Genomic DNA, 21,244 nt, shown 5'->3' on the forward strand with positions numbered 1-21,244 from the left:
TGAATGTTAGCTACATGAAGTAAGATAAACCATTTTAATGTAGCCAAAGACTGTAGGGTCCCACTCCCCTGGGAAACACTGACCAACACTTTGGTTCCTACCCTGTCACAATAAGGCCTCTAGGGATCCTATTGGTATTCTATGAATGCCTCCTGACTTTAATTCATTGTCATGTCAAACAACAAGTATTCAAAATGTACTTTATTACATTATAACTGTATAATTAGAATACTCATATTTCCAGGATTCCAACAATTCAACTAACTGTTTTGATCTAAATCTCAAGTCATATCACAATTTCAATATTTGGTTAAAAATAAGACCTCTGTTTTTTTGGGGGGTGTATGTACACATGCCATTTGCTGTGCGTTTGTTTGACCTGGGGGGGGGGTCTGTATGTCTGGCTTTGTCTGTTATACAGGTTACATGTTAAATTATACAGGTTACATGTTACTCTGCTCAGTCAATCAACCGGATATGTTTCATCCATATGCTACAATTCCTAAGCAGCTATTTTGAAAGCGGCTATATCTGAATGCAGCATAAGCTCCTTGACCCAAGTGTGACCTGAACCCTGGGTCTGACCATGACACCTGTTGTGCGTTTTTATTTGAACAGCAAACTATGGGGGGGAGAACAGCTAGCTATGATGGGGGAGGGGGGAACAGCTAGCTATGATGGGGGGGAACAGCTAGCTATGATGGGTGCCATTAAATCCATGTTTCAGCTCTGAAACTATGGGGGGGAGAACAGCTAGCTATGATGGGTGGCATTAAATCCATGTTCCAGCTCTGAAACTATCAGTTGCCTCTCAGTTCATGCATTCCTCTGACGTGTGTCAGTGGGGCATGTCCCAAATCACAACCTATTACCCTGTGCACTAGAGCACTCCTTTTGATCAGGGTCCATAGGGCTCTAGTGAAGAAGGGGGCCATTTGGGATGTAATCAGTATGTATGATACAGTATCAGACTGAGTTGCTCCACTTCTCTCTCTCTCTCTCCTCATAAGGACATGTTGTGGCTTGTTTAGGCTTGCCCAGGAACAACTTGTTACTGTGTTAGGTCACTGTATCTTAGCTAAATGAAGCGTACGTAGCTAAATGATTCCTCTGATTGTCCATAAACAACTGGCTATGGAACAGAGTGACACCCAACACAGGGGCTCCAGCCCTTATAAGTGCAACATTGGTCGGTGTGCCTGTGATGGAGGGAGCGGCTGAACCAGCCTGTTTGTACGTGCACTCTGTGGCTCTTCCTACCTCCTCCTCCTACTATTTCTTTCTGCCTCTTCTCGCCCGCCCTGGCACACTCGCCTGCCTTCCCTCGCGATCTCGCCCGCCCGCCCGCCCACACTCGCCTGCCCGCCCGTCCACGCTCGTTCGCTCGCTCACTCAGTACCAGCCTAGTATCATAACATGTTTCCTCTGGATCGGTGAGAGAACAGGATCTGTGTTTCTTCCCTACCAACAAAGAAGAACCACACGACTGACTGAGAGGCAAAGACTATTATAGAGGAAACTGTTTCACCAAGATGTGCATATAAAAATCAGAACTGTCACGTAGATCGGTAGAAATGGTCAGATAAATTAGCACTCCAGATGGAAAAGGTTGCTGAAACCCTGGTGTTCATACTGCAGGTATTATCAGACTGGATACTGCAGGTATTATCAGACAGGATACTGCAGGTATTATCAGACAGGATGGGGACTCGGGTATGTTCATACTGCAGGTATTATCAGACAGGATACTGCAGGTATTATCAGACAGGATACTGCAGGTATTATCAGACAGGATGGGGACTCGGGTATGTTCATACTGCAGGTATTATCAGATAGGATACTGCAGGTATTATCAGACAGGATACTGCAGGTATTATCAGACAGGATGGGGACTCGGGTATGTTCATACTGCAGGTATTATCAGACAGGATACTGCAGGTATTATCAGACAGGATACTGCAGGTATTATCAGACAGGATGGGGACTCGGGTATGTTCATACTGCAGGTATTATCAGACAGGATGGGGACTCGGGTATGTTCATACTGCAGGTATTATCAGACAGGATACTGCAGGTATTATCAGACAGGATGGGGACTCGGGTATGTTCATACTGCAGGTATTATCAGACAGGATAGGGACTCGGGTATGTTCATACTGCAGGTATTATCAGACAGGATAGGAACTCGGGTATGTTCATACTGCAGGTATTATCAGACAGGATGGGGACTCGGGTATGTTCATACTGCAGGTATTATCAGACAGGATGGGGACTTGGGTATGTTCATACTGCAGGTATTATCAGACTGAGTTTCCTCTTGTATCATAAATTACTGAAGGACACCTCGGTGTCCATCTCCACACGCTGAGCTGTTTCAGTAGGGTTACGTCACCTTGATGGGCTGTTTACAGACATGGAGAAGGACATACAGGACTACAGTCATAGTAACAGGCCTTTGCCGTGGACCATTGACTGCTTGTTGTCGTATTAGTGTAGTGATAGTACAGTCATACTTGGGTTTACACCACCCGTTTTAGGTTATATCCCCTGGCTGTTTCCATAGTGACAGTACAGTCATACTTAGGTTTACACAACCTGTTTAGGTTATATCCCCTGGCTGTTTCCATAGTGACAGTACAGTCATAATTGGGTTTACACCACCCCTTTAGGTTATATCCCCTGGCTGTTTCCATAGTGACAGTACAGTCATAATTGGGTTTACACCACCCCTTTAGGTTATATCCCCTGGCTGTTTCCATAGTGACAGTACAGTCATACTTGGGTTTACACCACCCCTTTAGGTTATAGCCCCTGGCTGTTTCCATAGTGACAGTACAGTCCTACTACTAGATCCCTGTTGACTGACTGATTTCATAATGAAAGGCCTTTTCCTTTGAGCTCAGACTGGCTGATGTCATACTAGCAGGCCCCTGTCTCAGACTGGCTGATGTCATACTAGCAGGCCCCTGTCTCAGACTGTTGACTGACTTGTAGCGTAATAAAAAGTCTAGTCGCCCCCTAGTCTAGCCGCTCTGACTGGCTGACAGACTTCTCTCTCAGGCTGTGACTGGCTGGACCTCCAGGAAGTGATGTGTGGGTGGTCTGGTCTGTGTCTCTCTGTCCCAGGCCCCCTGAAGTATCGTCTCAACCCAGAGAGAGAGCGAGCGAGAGCTGATTTACACAATAAAGAACAATCCAACTGACAGCAAGACTAAAGCTTCAGAGAGAGGCTGAAGAGATGGCCTCTCGCTCTGCCTCTCGCTCTGCCTCTCGCTCTGCCTCTCGCTCTGCCTCTCTAAATAGCATGGGAAACATATGTTTACATTGCCAAAGTAAGTGAAATCGATAAACAAAAGTGAGAAGAAACAAACACATGAACAAACTATTAGAAATGAACACTAAGCGTCGCACTCAAAGGTTTAAAATAGCAAGACATGTAAAGTATTATAGTCACAGCTACATTTACATTTTTTATTAAGCAATGTACAAATACTACTAGTGTGTGTGTGTGATAGTTGGTAGCTTTGAGAAGGTTAGATTTTTTTTTTTAGGAGGATTAAATGGCTGTAAGTGTTTTGAGTTTGGCCAGGCAACTGATTTTTAGGTCCATTCGTGGCTTTCTAGATGGTTGTCCTGTAGACCTGTTAAATGGGGTTTCTGTTCCTCTGCTATTGGTTCAGAGCTGTGTGTGTGTGTGTGTGTGTGTGTGTGTGTGTGTGTGTAGGATGGTATGTCTGTGAATGCTCTGCTTCTGTCCTCCTCTCCCTGTATGAGCCAGGAACACAATGTTTCCTCTAAATTCCTGGAATGCCGTCCATTCCTCATGTCTCTCCCGTTCCCAGACCCTGGCAACAGCAGAGCACTTTTCTCTTCTCGGTATCCATTGGCTGTGTCCCTCTTCCCTATATAGTGCCCTACACATTGGCTGTGTCCCTCTTCCCTATATAGTGCCCTACACATTGGCTGTGTCCCTCTTCCCTATATAGTGCCCTACACATTGGCTGTGTCCCTCTTCCCTATATAGTGCCCTACACATTGGCTGTGTCCCTCTTCCCTATATAGTGCCCTACACATTGGCTGTGTCCCTCTTCCCTATATAGTGCCCTACACATTGGCTGTGTCCCTCTTCCCTATATAGTGCCCTACACATTGGCTGTGTCCCTCTTCCCTATATAGTGCCCTACACATTGGCTGTGTCCCTCTTCCCTATATAGTGCCCTACACATTGGCTGTGTCCCTCTTCCCTATATAGTGCCCTACACATTGGCTGTGTCCCTCTTCCCTATATAGTGCCCTACACATTGGCTGTGTCCCTCTTCCCTATATAGTGCCCTACACATTGGCTGTGTCCCTCTTCCCTATATAGTGCCCTACACATTGGCTGTGTCCCTCTTCCCTATATAGTGCCCTACACATTGGCTGTGTCCCTCTTCCCTATATAGTGCCCTACACATTGGCTGTGTCCCTCTTCCCTATATAGTGCCCTACACATTGGCTGTGTCCCTCTTCCCTATATAGTGCCCTACACATTGGCTGTGTCCCTCTTCCCTATATAGTGCCCTACACATTGGCTGTGTCCCTCTTCCCTATATAGTGCCCTACACATTGGCTGTGTCCCTCTTCCCTATATAGTGCCCTACACATTGGCTGTGTCCCTCTTCCCTATATAGTGCCCTACACATTGGCTGTGTCCCTCTTCCCTATATAGTGCCCTACACATTGGCTGTGTCCCTCTTCCCTATATAGTGCCCTACACATTGTCTGTGTCCCTCTTCCCTATATAGTGCCCTACACATTGGCTGTGTCCCTCTTCCCTATATAGTGCCCTACACATTGGCTGTGTCCCTCTTCCCTATATAGTGCCCTACACATTGGCTGTGTCCCTCTTCCCTATATAGTGCCCTACACATTGGCTGTGCCCCTCTTCCCTATATAGTACCCTACACATTGGCTGTATCCCTATATAGGGCATATACATTGTGTGTTTCCCAAATGACACCATATTCCCTAGTGCACCAAAGCCCTATTGGCCTGGTCAAAAGTACTGCACTATTCCCTATGGGCCTGGTCAAAAGTGGTGCCCTATTCCCTATGGGCCTGGTCAAAAGTGGTGCCCTATTCCCTATGGGTCTGGTCAAAAGTAGTGCCCTATTCCCTATGGGCCTGGTCAAAAGTGGTGCCTTATTCCCTATGGGTCTGGTCAAAAGTGGTGCACTACTAATTAGCCTTAAATGAATAAATGTAGGGACTAGAGTTCCATTTGGGAACTGTGATAGCTGTGTTATCACCGGGGATGCTAGCTGTGTTATCGGGGGGGGGGGGGGGGGGGGGGTTAGCTGTGTTATCACCGGGGATGCTAGCTGTGTTATCGGGGGGGAGTGCTAGCTGTGTTATCATTGGGGGGGTGGGGGGGGTCAGAGCTAGCTGTGTTATCGTCGGGGGGGGGGGGGGGGGGGTTAGAGAACACAGCTATCATCAAGGGGGGGGTCAGAGCTAGCTGTGTTATCGTCGGGGGGGTTTAGAGCTAGCTGTGGGCGTGTTCTGCTCAGATGACACACAGACAGAGGACTTGTTATGGGGGTGGATGAATAATTCAAAGCTGACTGATACATTGAAGAAGGGATGGTCGTCTAGTAGGTAAAATGGTTAAATGTTGTCATCTCTAACCCTCGAACAGAGCTGGTTGAATGTCGTCATCTCTAGCTCTCGAACGGGGCTGGTTGGATGTTGTCATCTCTAACCCTCCTACAGGGCTGGTTGAATGTTGTCATCTCTAACCCTCAAACAGAGCTGGTTGAATGTCGTCATCTCTAACCCTCAAATAGGGCTGGTTGAATGTTGTCATCTCTAACCCTCGAACAGAGCTGGTTAAATGTTGTCATCTCTAACCCTCGAACAGAGCTGGTTGAATGTCGTCATCTCTAACCCTCGAACGGGGCTGGTTGAATGTCGTCATCTCTAACCCTCGAACGGGGCTGGTTGAATGTCGTCATCTCTAGCCCTCGAACAGGGCTGGTTGAATGTCGTCATCTCTAACCCTCGAACAGGGCTGGTTGAATGTCATCTCTAACCCTCGAACGGGGCTGGTTGAATGTCGTCATCTCTAACCCTCAAACAGGGTTGGTTGAATGTCGTCACCTCTAACCCTCAAACAGGGCTGGTTGAATGTCATCATCTCTAACCCTCGAACGGAGCTGGTTGAATGTCGTCATCTCTAACCCTCGAACGGAGCTGGTTGAATGTCGTCATCTCTAACCCTCGAACGGGGCTGGTTGAACGTTGTCATCTCTAACCCTCGAATAGGGCTGGTTGAATGTTGTCATCTCTAACCCTCGAACAGAGCTGGTTGAATGTCGTCATCTCTAACCCTCGAACGGGGCTGGTTGAATGTTGTCATCTCTAACCCTCGAACAGGGCTGGTTGACCTTCAGATACTACTAGGTGCTCTTGTTGAGATTCAAGAGCACCTAGTAGTATCTAGACCCCCCCCCTCCCTCCCTCCCTACAGCTTTGAGTTAATGCTAGGTGTTCTCGCTGATTGGTACTGGCCCCAACAGGTTTGTTACAAAGGAAAAGTCTTAAATAAAAGGCTACATCATCTGGTTAAACCTGGATGACTCAAGTTATGAATCACTTACACACTGCCATGGCTGTTTCTTACCATGACTTACTGCTAGGAGCTGACACTAAGGTGGAATACGTCTAGCAGCGGGCTTTGTTGTAAAGGACTGGTTCATGTGAATGAATTGTGTTGTGAGTCACTATCAGAACTAGATTTACCTTGAGTTAGTGCTACATACAGTATTTACTGTCACCGCGGTAGATACTGGAGCCTTACAGCAGCCCAGCAGCCAGCAGGCTCTACTTTCCATTTCTCAGAGGGATATTTATGGGCTTCCCTCAGCTGTGCTGTGAGTGATGTAAGGGGAAGATGGCTAGCTGTGTATCTCCCAGGCCAGAGCTGTGCTGTAAGGAGAAGCTGGCTAGCTGTGTATCTCCCAGGCCAGAGCTGTGACGCAAGGAGAAGCTGGCTAGCTGTGTATCTCCCAGGCCAGAGCTGTGACGCAAGGAGAAGCTGGCTAGCTGTGTATCTCCCAGGCCAGAGCTGTGCTGTAAGGAGAAGCTGGCTAGCTGTGTATCTGCCAGTGTAGGGCTGGGCTATGAGGAATTGGCAGTGTAGGGCTGGGCTATGGGGAACTGGCAGTGTAGGGCTGGGCTATGGGGAACTGGCAGTGTAGGGCTGGGCTATGGGGAACTGGCAGTGTAGGGCTGGGCTATGGGGAACTGGCAGTGTAGGGCTGGGCTATGGGGAACTGGCAGTGTAGGGCTGGGTTATGGGGAACTGGCAGTGTAGGGCTGGGTTATGGGGAACTGGCAGTGTAGGGCTGGGCTATGGGGAACTGGCAGTGTAGGGCTGGGCTATGGGGAACTGGCTGTGTAGGGCTGGGCTATGGGGAACTGGCAGTGTACGTCTGGGTTATGGGGAACTGGCAGTGTAGGGCTGGGTTATGGGGAACTGGCAGTGTAGGGCTGGGTTATGGGGAACTGGCAGTGTAGGGCTGGGCTATGGGGAACTGGCAGTGTAGGGCTGGGCTATGGGGAACTGGCAGTGTAGGGCTGGGCTACGGGGAACTGGCAGTGTAGGGCTGGGCTATGGGGAACTGAGGCACTGAACTTGCATTGTCAGTTTAGTCAAATGTGCATAGAGAGAATGGCCACATGTAAGGACAGGTGAGAGGCGTTTAAAACACAGTAGATTGAAAGGTACTGGTAGACCTCACCTTTAATAAAACACAGTAGATTGAAAGGTACTGGTAGACAGACCTCTCCTTTAATAAAACACAGTAGATTGAAAGGTACTGGTAGACCTCTCCTTTAATAAAACACAGTAGATTGAAAGGTACTGGTAGACCTCACCTTTAATAAAACACAGTAGATTGAAAGGTACTGGTAGACCTCTCCTTTAATAAAACACAGTAGATTGAAAGGTACTGGTAGACCTCACCTTTAATAAAACACAGTAGATTGAAAGGTACTGGTAGACCCCTCCTTTAATAAAACACAGTAGATTGAAAGGTACTGGTAGACCTCACCTTTAATAAAACACAGTAGATTGAAAGGTACTGGTAGGCCTCACCTTTAATAAAACACAATAGATTGAAAGGTACTGGTAGACCTCTCCTTTAATAAAACACAATAGATTGAAAGGTACTGGTAGACCTCTCCTTTAATAAAACACAGTAGATTGAAAGGTACTGGTAGACCTCTCCTTTAATAAAACACAGTAGATTGAAAGGTACTGGTAGACCTCTCCTTTAATAAAACACAGTAGATTGAAAGGTACTGGTAGACCTCTCCTTTAATAAAACACAGTAGATTGAAAGGTACTGGTAGGCCTCACCTTTAATAAAACACAGTAGATTGAAAGGTACTGGTAGACCTCACCTTTAATAAAACACAGTAGATTGAAAGGTACTGGTAGACCTCACCTTTAATAAAACACAGTAGATTGAAAGGTACTGGTAGACCTCTCCTTTTAAAATACAATAGTTCACACCAACACCACAGAGGAAGCTGTTTAACTTTATGTAATGTATTACTGTTCACGGTAATAGATGACATCAGAGACATTTTGAAATTATCTAGGTTGAGTTTCGTTGATCAGAATGAGTCATGTATTTTATAAATTGGTTTCACTATCAGAATTAATGTTTTTGTTTTTTTTAAAGTAACAGTTTGACTGATTTTCCGTTGTTTTAATAGAAAACTCAATGATACGCCATCATTTGTCTTGCCGATACGCCATCATTTGTCTTGCCGATACGCCGTCGTTGTCTTGCCGATACGCCGTCGTTGTCTTGCCGATACGCCGTCGTTGTCTTGCCGATACGCCGTCGTTGTCTTGCCGTCGTTGTCTTGCCGTCGTTGTCTTGCCGATACGCCGTCGTTGTCTTGCCGTCGTTGTCTTGCCGATACGCCGTCGTTGTCTTGCCGATACGCCGTCGTTGTCTTGCCGATACGCCGTCGTTGTCTTGCCGATACGCCGTCGTTGTCTTGCCGATAAGATGCAGCTGTTTCTAACTCCTTTATGCTCGTAATGAACGTTTTTAAAAGCAGTCTTTTTTTTATTACAAATGGCAGATCATATGAGACCATGTGATTTAATTTGTGTATGTGGTATGGTTTGATGTGTCGCAGGGTTCGTTGTCCCCTCTCCTAGTCTCCTTCCTTCCTAGTATTGACTAACTGTGGTGGGGTGTAGTGCCCCCTTCCTTCCTAGTATTGACTAACTGTAGTGGGATATGTTACTTCCTTCCTTCCTTCCTTTCTTCCTTCCTTCCTTCCTAGTATTGACTAACTGTGAGGGGGTATGTTGGCTCCTTCCTTCCCCCTCTCTCGTCTAAAGGCCTGAGCACAGCATTTTACTATGGCATGCATCCCAAATGACACCCTATTCCCTATATAGTGCACTACTTTAGACCAGAGCCCTATTCCCTATATAGTGCACTACTTTAGACCAGGGCCCTATTCCCTATATAGTGCACTACTTTAGACCAGAGCCCTATTCCCTATATAGTGCACTACTTTAGACCAGAGCCCTATTCCCTATATAGTGCACTACTTTAGACCAGGGCCCTATTCCCTATATAATGCACTACTTTAGACCAGGGCCCTATTCCCTATATAGTGCACTACTTTAGACCAGGACCATATCCCCTATATAGTGCACCACTCTAGACCAGGGCCCTATTCCCTATATAGTGCACTACTATAGACCAGAGCCCTATTCCCTATATAGTACACTACTTTAGACCAGAGCCCTATTCCCTATATAATGCACTACTTTAGACCCAGGGCCCTATTCCCTATATAGTGCACTACTTTAGACCAGGACCCTATTCCCTATATAGTGCACTACTTTAGACCAGGACCATATTCCCTACATAGTGCACCACTTTAGACCAGGGCCATATTCCCTATATAGTGCACTACTATAGACCAGGGCCATATTTCCTATATAGTGCACTACTATAGACCAGAGCCCTATTCCCTATATAGTACACTACTTTAGTCCAGGCCCCTAATGGGGAATAAGGTGCCATTTGGGACGCTGACATATCACCTTCCTTCTGAAGAACAGGAACAGCTGTGATCTAAACCTGAGCCGTCGACACGGGTGGTGTCCATCACAGGCCGGAGAGAGACACACACCTACTCTGCTGCCTCTACCCCTCTCTACGGTTTCACTCACTCATTCTTACTAAGCACTCTGTATCTCTCACCACTCACTATAATCTGCTTTACTGTCTCTACTGGTTTCTATTATAATCTGCTAGGCTTTACTGTCTCTACTGGTTTATATTATAATCTGCTCTGCTAGGCCTTACTGTCTCTACTGGTTTATATTATAATCTGCTAGGTTTTACTGTCTCTACTGGTTTCTATTATAATCTGCTAGGCTTTACTGTCTCTACTGGTTTCTATTATAATCTGCTAGGCTTTACTGTCTCTACTGGTTTATATTATAATCTGCTAGGTTTTACTGTCTCTACTGGTTTATATTATAATCTGCTAGGCTTTACTGTCTCTACTGGTTTCTATTATAATCTGCTAGGCTTTACTGTCTCTACTGGTTTCTATTATAATCTGCTAGGTTTTACTGTCTCTACTGGTTTCTATTATAATCTGCTAGGCTTTACTGTCTCTACTGGTTTCTATTATAATCTGCTTTACTGTCTCTACTGGTTTCTATTATAATCTGCTAGGCTTTACTGTCTCTACTGGTTTATATTATAATCTGCTAGGCTTTACTGTCTCTACTGGTTTCTATTATAATCTGCTAGGCTTTACTGTCTCTACTGGTTTCTATTATAATCTGCTAGGCTTTACTGTCTCTACTGGTTTCTATTATAATCTGCTAGGCTTTACTGTCTCTACTGGTTTCTATTATAATCTGCTAGGTTTTACTGTCTCTACTGGTTTCTATTATAATCTGCTAGGCTTTACTGTCTCTACTGGTTTCTATTATAATCTGCTAGGCTTTACTGTCTCTACTGGTTTCTATTATAATCTGCTAGGCTTTACTGTCTCTACTGGTTTCTATTATAATCTGCTAGGCTTTACTGTCTCTACTGGTTTCTATTATAATCTGCTCTGCTAGGCCTTACTGTCTCTACTGGTTTCTATTATAATCTGCTAGGCTTTACTGTCTCTACTGGTTTCTGTTATAATCTGCTAGGCTTTACTGTCTCTACTGGTTTCTATTATAATCTGCTCTCTACTGGTTTCTATTATAATCTGCTCTCTACTGGTTTCTATTATAATCTGCTCTCTACTGGTTTCTATTATAATCTGCTCTGCTGGGCTTTACTGTCTACTGGTTTCTATTATAATCTGCTCTCTACTCTGTTCCACAAACGCCCCTGTTCACCTTCCCTCAGCCCATGCCGCCTCAGAATACCAGTCACCGGAGGGGCCTGCGTGTGGTGTGGAGGGGCCTGCGTGTGGTGTGGAGGGGCCTGCGTGTGGTGTGGAGGGGCCTGCGTGTGGTGTGGAGGGGCCTGCGTGTGGTGTGGAGGGGCCTGCGTGTGGTGTGGAGGGGCCTGCGTGTGGTGTGGAGGGGCCTGCGTGTGGTGTGGAGGGGCCTGCGTGTGGTGTGGAGGGGCCTGCGTGTGGTGTGGAGGGGCCTGCGTGTGGTGTGGAGGGGCCTGCGTGTGGTGTGGTGTGGAGGGGCCTGCGTGTGGTGTGGTGTGGAGGGGCCTGCGTGTGGTGTGGTGTGGAGGGGCCTGCGTGTGGTGTGGTGTGGAGGGGCCTGCGTGTGGAGGGGCCTGCGTGTGGTGTGGTGGGGAGGGGCCTGCGTGTGGTGTGGTGGGGAGGGGCCTGCGTGTGGTGTGGTGGGGAGGGGCCTGCGTGTGGTGTGGTGGGGTGGGGCCTGCGTGTGGTGGGGCCTGCGTGTGGTGTGGAGGGGAGGGGCCTGCGTGTGGTGTCGTGTGGTGGGGAGGGGCCTGCGTGTGGTGTGGTGGGGCCTGCGTGTGGTGTGGAGGGGCCTGCGTGTGGTGTGGAGGGGCCTGCGTGTGGTGTGGTGTGGTGTGGAGGGGCCTGCGTGTGGTGTGGAGGGGCCTGCGTGTGGTGTGGAGGGGCCTGCGTGTGGTGTGGAGGGGCCTGCGTGTGGTGTGGTGTGGTGTGGAGGGGCCTGCGTGTGGTGTGGAGGGGCCTGCGTGTGGTGTGGTGTGGAGGGGCGGGGCCTGCGTGTGGTGTGGAGGGGCGGGGCCTGCGTGTGGTGTGGTGGGGTGGGGCCTGCGTGTGGTGTGGTGGGGTGGGGCCTGCGTGTGGTGTGGTGGGGTGGGGCCTGCGTGTGGTGTGGAGGGGAGGGGCCTGCGTGTGGTGTCGTGTGGTGGGGAGGGGCCTGCGTGTGGTGTGGAGGGGCCTGCGTGTGGTGTGGAGGGGCCTGCGTGTGGTGTGGTGTGGAGGGGCCTGCGTGTGGTGTGGTGTGGTGTGGAGGGGCCTGCGTGTGGTGTGGAGGGGCCTGCGTGTGGTGTGGAGGGGCCTGCGTGTGGTGTGGAGGGGCCTGCGTGTGGTGTGGTGTGGAGGGGCGGGGCCTGCGTGTGGTGTGGTGTGGAGGGGCCTGCGTGTGGTGTGGAGGGGCCTGCGTGTGGTGTGGTGTGGTGTGGAGGGGCCTGCGTGTGGTGTGGAGGGGCCTGCGTGTGGTGTGGTGTGGTGTGGAGGGGCCTGTGTGTGGTGTGGAGGGGCCTGCGTGTGGAGGGGAGGGGCCTGCGTGTGGTGTGGAGGGGAGGGGCCTGCGTGTGGTGTGGTGGGGAGGGGCCTGCGTGTGGTGTGGTGTGGTGGGGAGGGGAGGGGCCTGCGTGTGGTGTGGAGGGGAGGGGCCTGCATGTGGTGTGGAGGGGAGGGGCCTGCGTGTGGTGTGGAGGGGAGGGGCCTGCGTGTGGAGGGGAGGGGCCTGCGTGTGGTGTGGAGGGGAGGGGCCTGCGTGTGGTGTGGAGGGGAGGGGCCTGCGTGTGGAGGGGAGGGGCCTGCGTGTGGTGTTTCTCTGTAACACCCTTTTAGTTGTATCTTTAATTGTTTCCAGCCTGGTAGATCACAGGTGATTAACTTGATGTTTGATTTTCATAAGGAATATATTTATTGTACCCCCCCCCCCACCGAAAACAAACCAGATGCTTTTTTTCAACAAGCTGCCTGACTGCATAATTTTATCCACGTTCTTCAAAAGTCAGCGTTACTCCTACTTCTGTGTATCGTCCCATTTCCAAATGAAGGGTTAGGTTTTTAGACTCTCATTCTGAAGGGTTAAGTTTTGGGATAGGGTTAAAATAGAAACGAGTGTCCACGACTGGGAGCGAACACACAACCTTCTGATCCACAACCTGCCAGCGTCATGGGATTACCCAGCGTCGTGGGATTACCCAGAGTCGTGGGATTACCCAGAGTCGTGGGATTACCCAGAGTCGTGGGATTACCCAGAGTCGTGGGATTACCCAGAGTCGTGGGATTACCCAAAACTTCTTTATGGTAATAGCTCTCAATGTTGCCCCGAGTGGCTGTTTTTCAGGGTAACGTCTCAACGTCCTCAAGACATGGATAGACGTCCAATTTCAGCATTGATCTTGGAACGACCTGGCTTTTTTTCCCCCAGGTTTCTACAGTCAAGGGAAGCTGAAATTAAACCACTCCAGAAGGGAGCAGTATCTTCCGCTACGGGACTTTCCCCTCAGTCTGTTTTAATGTGCTGAATCAAAGCAGTTGAATCGTATAGTTTAGTGGAACATGACAGAAACCAATGATTTTAGGGTCTAAAATCTTCATATCAATTATGAGCCAATAGTCTAAAGGGATCAATAACCGGATAGGACGGGGTAATCGATGTCTTCACACACCAGGGTCTGCATCCCAAATCAGACCATAGTCCCCATGTAGTGCACTACTGTTGACCAGGGCTCTATGGACCATAGTCCCCATCTAGTGCACTAGATAAGGAATAGGGCTCCATTTTGGGACTCAGACGATGTCTACATGACAGAAATCAGTATTCCAGCCGGGGTTTAGCCCTGTGATGTTCAGCCTTGCTTTGGCTTTCTCTGGCTCGCTCTCCTTTTTTTTAGTGATCTGATGTTGAACACTTTGTACTCTCAGTGATCTGAGACTTTGACACATTTCGTTAAGCCTCCGGGACAAGGCTGAGTAAGGCCCTTACTAAGCACATTCTGGCATCTCCTCTCTCTTCATACGATCTCCGACGTGTGTATTAACAGCCTCTGTGGATGTCAAGAGTTATTTTTTTTTTTAAAGGACACTTTGAAGTGTCTCCAAGTGGCACCCTATTCACTATATAGTGCACTTTGTTTGACCAGAGCCTTGTGCGGAGAGGGTGCCATTAGGGACCTTGCTGCAGCAGGCCTGGCAAGGTAGGGACTCCGAGTGGATTAAGGTTCATATATGCAGCTTGTTCCCTACTGTGTGTGATGTGGCTGTAACTCATGTCTGATGTCAGGAATGATCCAACTTATATACATTACATCATTTTTTAAAATAATTCACACTAGTATAATCCTATCCTGTACTGTCGCACTTAGGTGACCTGTCGTGTCGGACTGCTAGTTAATATAATCTAGTCAGTTAGGTGACCTGTGGTGTCGTGTCGGACTGCTAGTTAATATCATCTAGTCAGTTAGGTGACCTGTGGTGTCGTGTCGGACTGCTAGTTAATATCATCTAGTCAGTTAGGTGACTTGTGGTGTCATGTCGGACTGCTAGTTAATATCATCTAGTCAGTTAGGTGACCTGTGGTGTCGTGTCGGACTGCTAGTTAATATCATCTAGTCAGTTAGGTGACCTGTGGTGTCGTGTCGGACTGCTAGTTAATATCATCTAGTCAGTTAGGTGACTTGTGGTGTCATGTCGGACTGCTAGTTAATATCATCTAGTCAGTTAGGTGACCTGTGGTGTCGTGTCGGACAGCTAGTTAATATCATCTAGTCAGTTAGGTGACCTGTGGTGTTGTGTCGGACTGCTAGTTAATATAATCTAGTCAGTTAGGTGACCTGTGGTGTCGTGTCGGACTGCTAGTTAATATCATCTAGTCAGTTAGGTGATCTGTGGTGTCGTGTCGGACTGCTAGTTAATATCTCTCACTGCTTCCCAAATCGCACCCTATTCGGGGCCCATAGTGCACTACTTTAGATCAGAGCTCTTGTAGGGAATAGGGTACCGCTCGCTCTCTGTAGTGTCCTGTCGGGAGTTGAACTTCACTCCAAAGCTTCGGTCCACATCTGTAGTGGATCATAAGAGGTGATGTCATAGTGCTGATTAGACTCTTACCTCATGTCCTCATTGTGGTGTGGGGCACCATCTGGCTGAACACACACACACACACACACACACACACACACACACACACACACACACACACACACACACACACACACACACAGTGAGAACTTGTCAGACACAGAGCCCTTAGGTTCCCTCTACAAATCACTAGCCGGTGATAACAGACCCAAACAGGAATCCTCTTGACGACTTTGTATGTATATTTAGTGAATACAGTGTTAAAAGGCCCTCTGGGGTCCGCTAGCTACCGGTAAGAGCAAGAGGACACATCTGTTGATTGGTGTGAACGTACTATGCCCTAGAATGTTTCGGTGTGCACTTTCATCTCTCTGATCCTGTTCTTAACCAATATGTTCCCTTTGACTCGATATCCTCTGATTCTTCCCTCTAGATCAGCCCTGTTGTTGACTAGATATCCTCTGATCCTTCCCTCTAGATCAGCCCTGTTGTTGGCTAGATATCCTCTGATTCTTCCCTCTAGAGCAGCCCTGTTGTTGACTAGATATCCTCTGATCCTTCCCTCTAGATCAGCCCTGTTGTTGGCTAGATATCCTCTGATTCTTCCCTCTAGATCAGCCCTGTTGTTGGCTAGATATCCTCTGATTCTTCCCTCTAGATCAGCCCTGTTGTTGGCTAGATATCCTCTGATTCTTCCCTCTAGATCAGCCCAGTTGTTGGCTAGATATCCTCTGATTCTTCCCTCTAGAGCAGCCCTGTTGTTGACTAGATATCCTCTGATTCTTCCCTCTAGATCAGCCCTGTTGTTGGCTAGATATCCTCTGATTCTTCCCTCGAGATCAGCCCTGTTGTTGACTAGATATCCTCTGATTCTTCCCTCTAGATCAGCCCTGTTGTTGGCTAGATATCCTTTCCTCTAGATCAGCCCTGTTGTTGACTAGATATCCTCTAGATCAGCCCTGTTACTGACTAGATATCCTTTCCTCTAGATCAGCCCTGTTGTTGACTAGATATCCTCTAGATCAGCCCTGTTACTGACCAGATATCCTTTCCTCTAGATCAGCCCTGTTGTTGACTAGATATCCTCTAGATCAGCCCTGTTACTGACTAGATATCCTTTCCTCTAGATCAGCCCTGTTGTTGACTAGATATCCTCTAGATCAGCCCTGTTACTGACTAGATATCCTTTCCTCTAGATCAGCCCTGTTGTTGACTAGATATCCTCTAGATCAGCCCTGTTACTGACTAGATATCCTTTCCAGCCCTGTTGTTGACTCATTAACATGAATTGCTTTGAATAAGCACTATGTCGGTTAGGGCAGGTGTTTGTTCCATTTAACCATGAAAATATTGAGAGACACAGAGACACATGTACTTATACAACTATACTGTTACCTGATTTCACAGGTAATCATAACGTGTTCTTGTCAGTGACCAGCTTTAATAGGCCAAAGGTCGTATGTCTTTATAAGTGAGTGCCCCTGTTGAGAACCACAATCCACCCCCCCCCTCTCTCTCTCTCTCTCCCTCTACAGCTGACCCCCGGGGGTAAGGCCGCCCAGGCCGGTGTGGGCGTGGGAGATTGGGTGGTGTCCATCGGAGAGACCAACGCAGAAGACATGACCCATGTGGAGGCACAGAACAAGATCAGAGCAGCAGAGGAGTCTCTCACCCTCACCCTCAGCAAGTAAGATAATATAACTAGACCGTACTGTATACACTATACTCACCCTCAGTAATATAACTAGACTGTACTGTATACACTACTCACCCACTGTACCATACCAGAATATACCATACATACTAAACTCACCCACTGTACCATACCAGAATATACCATACATACTAAACTCACCCACTGTACCATACCAGAATATACCATACATACTAAACTCACCCACTGTACCATACCAGAATATACCATACATACTATGGGGGTGGGGGGCAAAGCAAATAGTCTGGGCAGCCATTTAATTAGCTGTTCAGGAGTCTTATGGCTTGGGTGGGTAGAAGCTGTTTAGAAGCCTCTAGGTCCTAGACTTGGTGCTCCGGTACCCGCTTGCCGTGCGGTAGCAGAGAGAACAGTCTATGGCTAGGGTGGCTGGAGTCCCTGACCATTTTTAAGGGCCTTCCTCTGACACTGCCTGGTGTAGAGGTCCTGGATGGCAGGAAGTTTGGCCTCAGTGATGTACTGGGCCGTACACACTACCCTCTGTAGTGTCCTTGCGGTCGGAGGCCGAGCAGTTGCCGTACCAGGCGGTGACGCAATCAGTCAAAGGTCTCGATGGTGCAGCTGTAAAACCTTTTGAGGAACTGAGGACCCATGCCAAATCTTTTTAGTGTCCTGAGGGGGAATAGGTTTTGTCATGCCCTCTTCACGACTGTCTTGGTGTGCTTGGACCATGTTAGTTAGTTAGTTAGTTAGTTAGTTAGTTAGTTAGGAGTGGTTTGAGATGCCTTGCTTTCAAATTCTGTTGTAAAAAAAATATATTAAATGAGATTAAAACCTCTTTGGTGATTTTAAATGAAGCGAAGCTGGGGTTGGGGTTGGATAACATACCTGCTACCTACAGAATCATGTTGTATTTGCTCCTCTTAAGAAACTCCCTACTCAATAACAAAAACATTTATGTCAAGCCAACAGCTCATTTCTAACAGAAAATGATAGACGTGGTAACATTTCTGTTTGGTTAGAATCTCCTGCATAGATAGATACCTATAGAGGTGTTGAAATAACCAAGCCCCGTCTATCCTGTCCGTTTCAATGATTACGTGTCAGCTGCTGTTAACAGTGAAAGCACGTTGCAACAAGACGGGTTGTAGTGGTGTCTTCGGGTCACACAGACTTGGAACCAGTACTGTTAGTGAGGGTGAGACCTCTCCCGTAATGTGGTCAAGACAAAGGAGATGATCGTGGACGACAGGACAATGAGGACCCGAGCGAGCACGCCTCCATTCTCATCCACCTGGCTCCAGTGGAGCAGGTTGAGAGCTTCAAGTTCCTTGGTGTCCGTCCACATCACCAACAAACTATCCTGGTCCAAACACACCGAGACAGTCGTGAAGCGGGCACGACAATGTCTATTCCCCCTCAGGAGACTGAAAAGACTTGGCATGGGTCCCCAGATCCTAAAAAGGTTTTACAGCTGCACCACCGAGAGCATCCTGACCGGTTGCATCACCGCCTGGTATGGCAACTGCTCGGCATCTGACCGTAAGGCACTACAGAGGGTAGTACGAATGGCCCAGTAAATCACTGGGGCCAAGCTTCCTGCCATCCAGGTCCTCTATACCAGATGGTGTCAGCGGAGGGCCCCAAAATATTGTCAGACTCCAGCCACCCAAGTCAAAGCCTGTTTTCTCTGCTTCCGCACGGCAAACGGTACCGGAGCACCAAGTTGAGGTCCAAAAAGCTTCTAAACAGCTTATACCCCCAAGCCATAAGACTCCTGAACATCTAATCAAATGGCTACCCAGACTATTTGCATTGACCCCCCCCCCCCCCTAAACCAACTGCGTTGTTGGTAATGGGCTTGTAAGTAAGCATTTCCCAGCAAGGTCTACATCTGTTGTATTCAGTGCATGTGACAAATTACATTTCACAAATTTGATTTGAACTCTAGATAGTGATGATACAGTGAGGGAGTCTGAACTGTAGATAGTGATGGTACAGTGAGGGAGTCTGAACTGTAGATAGTGATGGTACAGTGAGGGAGTCTGAACTGTAGATAGTGATGGTACAGTGAGGGAGTCTGAACTGTAGATAGTGGCGGTACAGTGAGGGAGTCTCTGAACTGTAGATAGTGGCGGTACAGTGAGGGAGTCTCTGAACTGTAGATAGTGATGGTACAGTGAGGGAGTCTCTGAACCGTAGAAATCTCTAAATCTAATGAGTCTGAACACCTACTGTCCACACTGACCGACTGTAGGGACTCAGGACTATGTTAAAAAATTAAGTCAGACTGGATACACTGTTAATAAACAAGGCTGTGTCTGACTGACCTGACGTAGGGACCTGTCGCCCTGAATTAGGGCACTATATAGGGAATAGAGTGCCATTTCGGACACAATCAGAACAGAGACCAGATCTACAGTTAGAATGCGAGGCGTGAGTGACTTCAGGAATATGGCTGACCTGATATTATGGCCTGAGACCATCAAGAAGGTTTAGAGTGACACTAAACTATTTAGCTTTCCATTCTGACACCGCTCTCTCACCATCGCTCTCGCCCCCCCTCCCGGCACATATGGAAAAAATCTGGAGTGCTGAATTGACAGTCTTCCTTCTTGAAGAGGTCACGTAACAGCCTCAACCCGAAAGCCTAAAAAAGGAGTGAGTGTGTGTCTGAGGAGGGAGACCGTAACTACCTCATCCGTTTGTGAGGGAGAGAGAGAAAGTCATACGTCTGTGATTTAATAGATGAGTAATGAAAACCAACATGTGGTCTGTATCTGAAATAGAACCCTATTCCTTTCAAAGTGCACTCTGGGGCCTGGTCATAAAGTAGGGCATTATCTGCCTTCCTAGTGGAGCAGCGGTCTCTAAGGCGTCACTACAGACCCGGGTTTGATCCCAGGGTTTGTCGCAGCCGGCCGCGACCGGAAGACCAGTGAGGCAGCGCACAATTGTACACCAACTGGTTACCCAGAATGACCCCAGTCCAGACCTGTACACCAGCTAACCCAGAATGACCCCAGTCCAGATCTGTACACCAGCTAACCCAGAATGACCCCAGTCCAGACCTGTACACCAGCTAACCCAGAATGACCCCAGTCCAGACCTGTACACCAGCTAACCCAGAATGACCCCAGTCCAGACCTGTACACCAGCTAACCCAGAATGACCCCAGTCCAGACCTGTACACCAGCTAACCCAGAATGACCCCAGTCCAGACCTGTACACCAGCTAACCCAGAATGACCCCAGTCCAGACCTGTACACCAGCTAACCCAGAATGACCCCAGTCCAGACCTGTACACCAGCTAACCCAGAATGACCCCAGCCCAGACCTGCACACCAGCTAACCCAGAATGACCCCAGTCCAGACCTGTACACCAGCTAACCCAGAATGACCCCAGTCCAGACCTGTACACCAGCTAACCCAGAATGACCCCAGTCCAGACCTGCACACCAGCTAACCCAGAATGACCCCAGTCCAGACCTGCACACCAGCTAACCCAGAATGACCCCAGCCCAGACCTGTACACCAGCTAACCCAGAATGACCCCAGCCCAGACCTGCACACCAGCTAACCCAGAATGACCCCAGTCCAGACCTGTACACCAGCTAACCCAGAATGACCCCAGTCCAGACCTGTACACCAGCTAACCCAGAATGACCCCAGCCCAGACCTGCACACCAGCTAACCCAGAATGACCCCAGTCCAGACCTGCACACCAGCTAACCCAGAATGACCCCAGCCCAGACCTGTACACCAGCTAACCCAGAATGACCCCAGCCCAGACCTGTACACCAGCTAACCCAGAATGACCCCAGCCCAGACCTGCATACCAGCTAACCCAGAATGACCCCAGTCCAGACCTGTACACCAGATAGCTGGTTACAACATTTTGACTGTCACTTTCTCTTCCCATCCTACAAAGAAGAGAGAACTCTCAAACGTTTGCGGCATTAGTCAGAAGCACTGGCTTTTCCAAAAGGTTCTGCATGCTTCTCAAGTCGAGATGCAGTACGTGGACTAAGTGGCATAGCTAGGCCAGAAAAAATGTTTTTTGTTTTTTTTTGACCCCAGAATTGTTTGATTTTGCTTTAAGGACATACATTTTTCAACCTGACTAAAGCCTACACAGCTATATCAACGTAACACATATACCAGCACCTAAACCCCAATGATTAGGAAATGGGCATGAACAAGGGGCTTTGTAGCCCAGCGCACGGGGGCTTTGTAGCCCAGCACACGGGGGCTTTGTAGCCCAAC

The 21,244-nt window shown here is 48.3% G+C and overlaps 1 protein-coding gene across 3 annotated transcripts in view; it reads left to right on the top strand.

The window, feature by feature from the left end:
• Positions 1 to 21,244, top strand: part of LOC110487794 (PDZ and LIM domain protein 7) — a 71,092-nt gene that overhangs the window by 8,658 nt on the left and 41,190 nt on the right. For all 3 annotated transcript variants that reach the window (XM_036943536.1, XM_036943538.1, XM_036943537.1), the window contains one exon: positions 16,842 to 16,993. In XM_036943536.1, the coding sequence (XP_036799431.1) occupies positions 16,842 to 16,993 (152 nt within the window). The remainder of the gene's footprint in view (positions 1 to 16,841; positions 16,994 to 21,244) is intronic.

The sequence above is a fragment of the Oncorhynchus mykiss genome, chromosome 14 (genome assembly GCF_013265735.2).
Source record: "Oncorhynchus mykiss isolate Arlee chromosome 14, USDA_OmykA_1.1, whole genome shotgun sequence".
Classification (NCBI taxonomy): domain Eukaryota; kingdom Metazoa; phylum Chordata; class Actinopteri; order Salmoniformes; family Salmonidae; genus Oncorhynchus; species Oncorhynchus mykiss.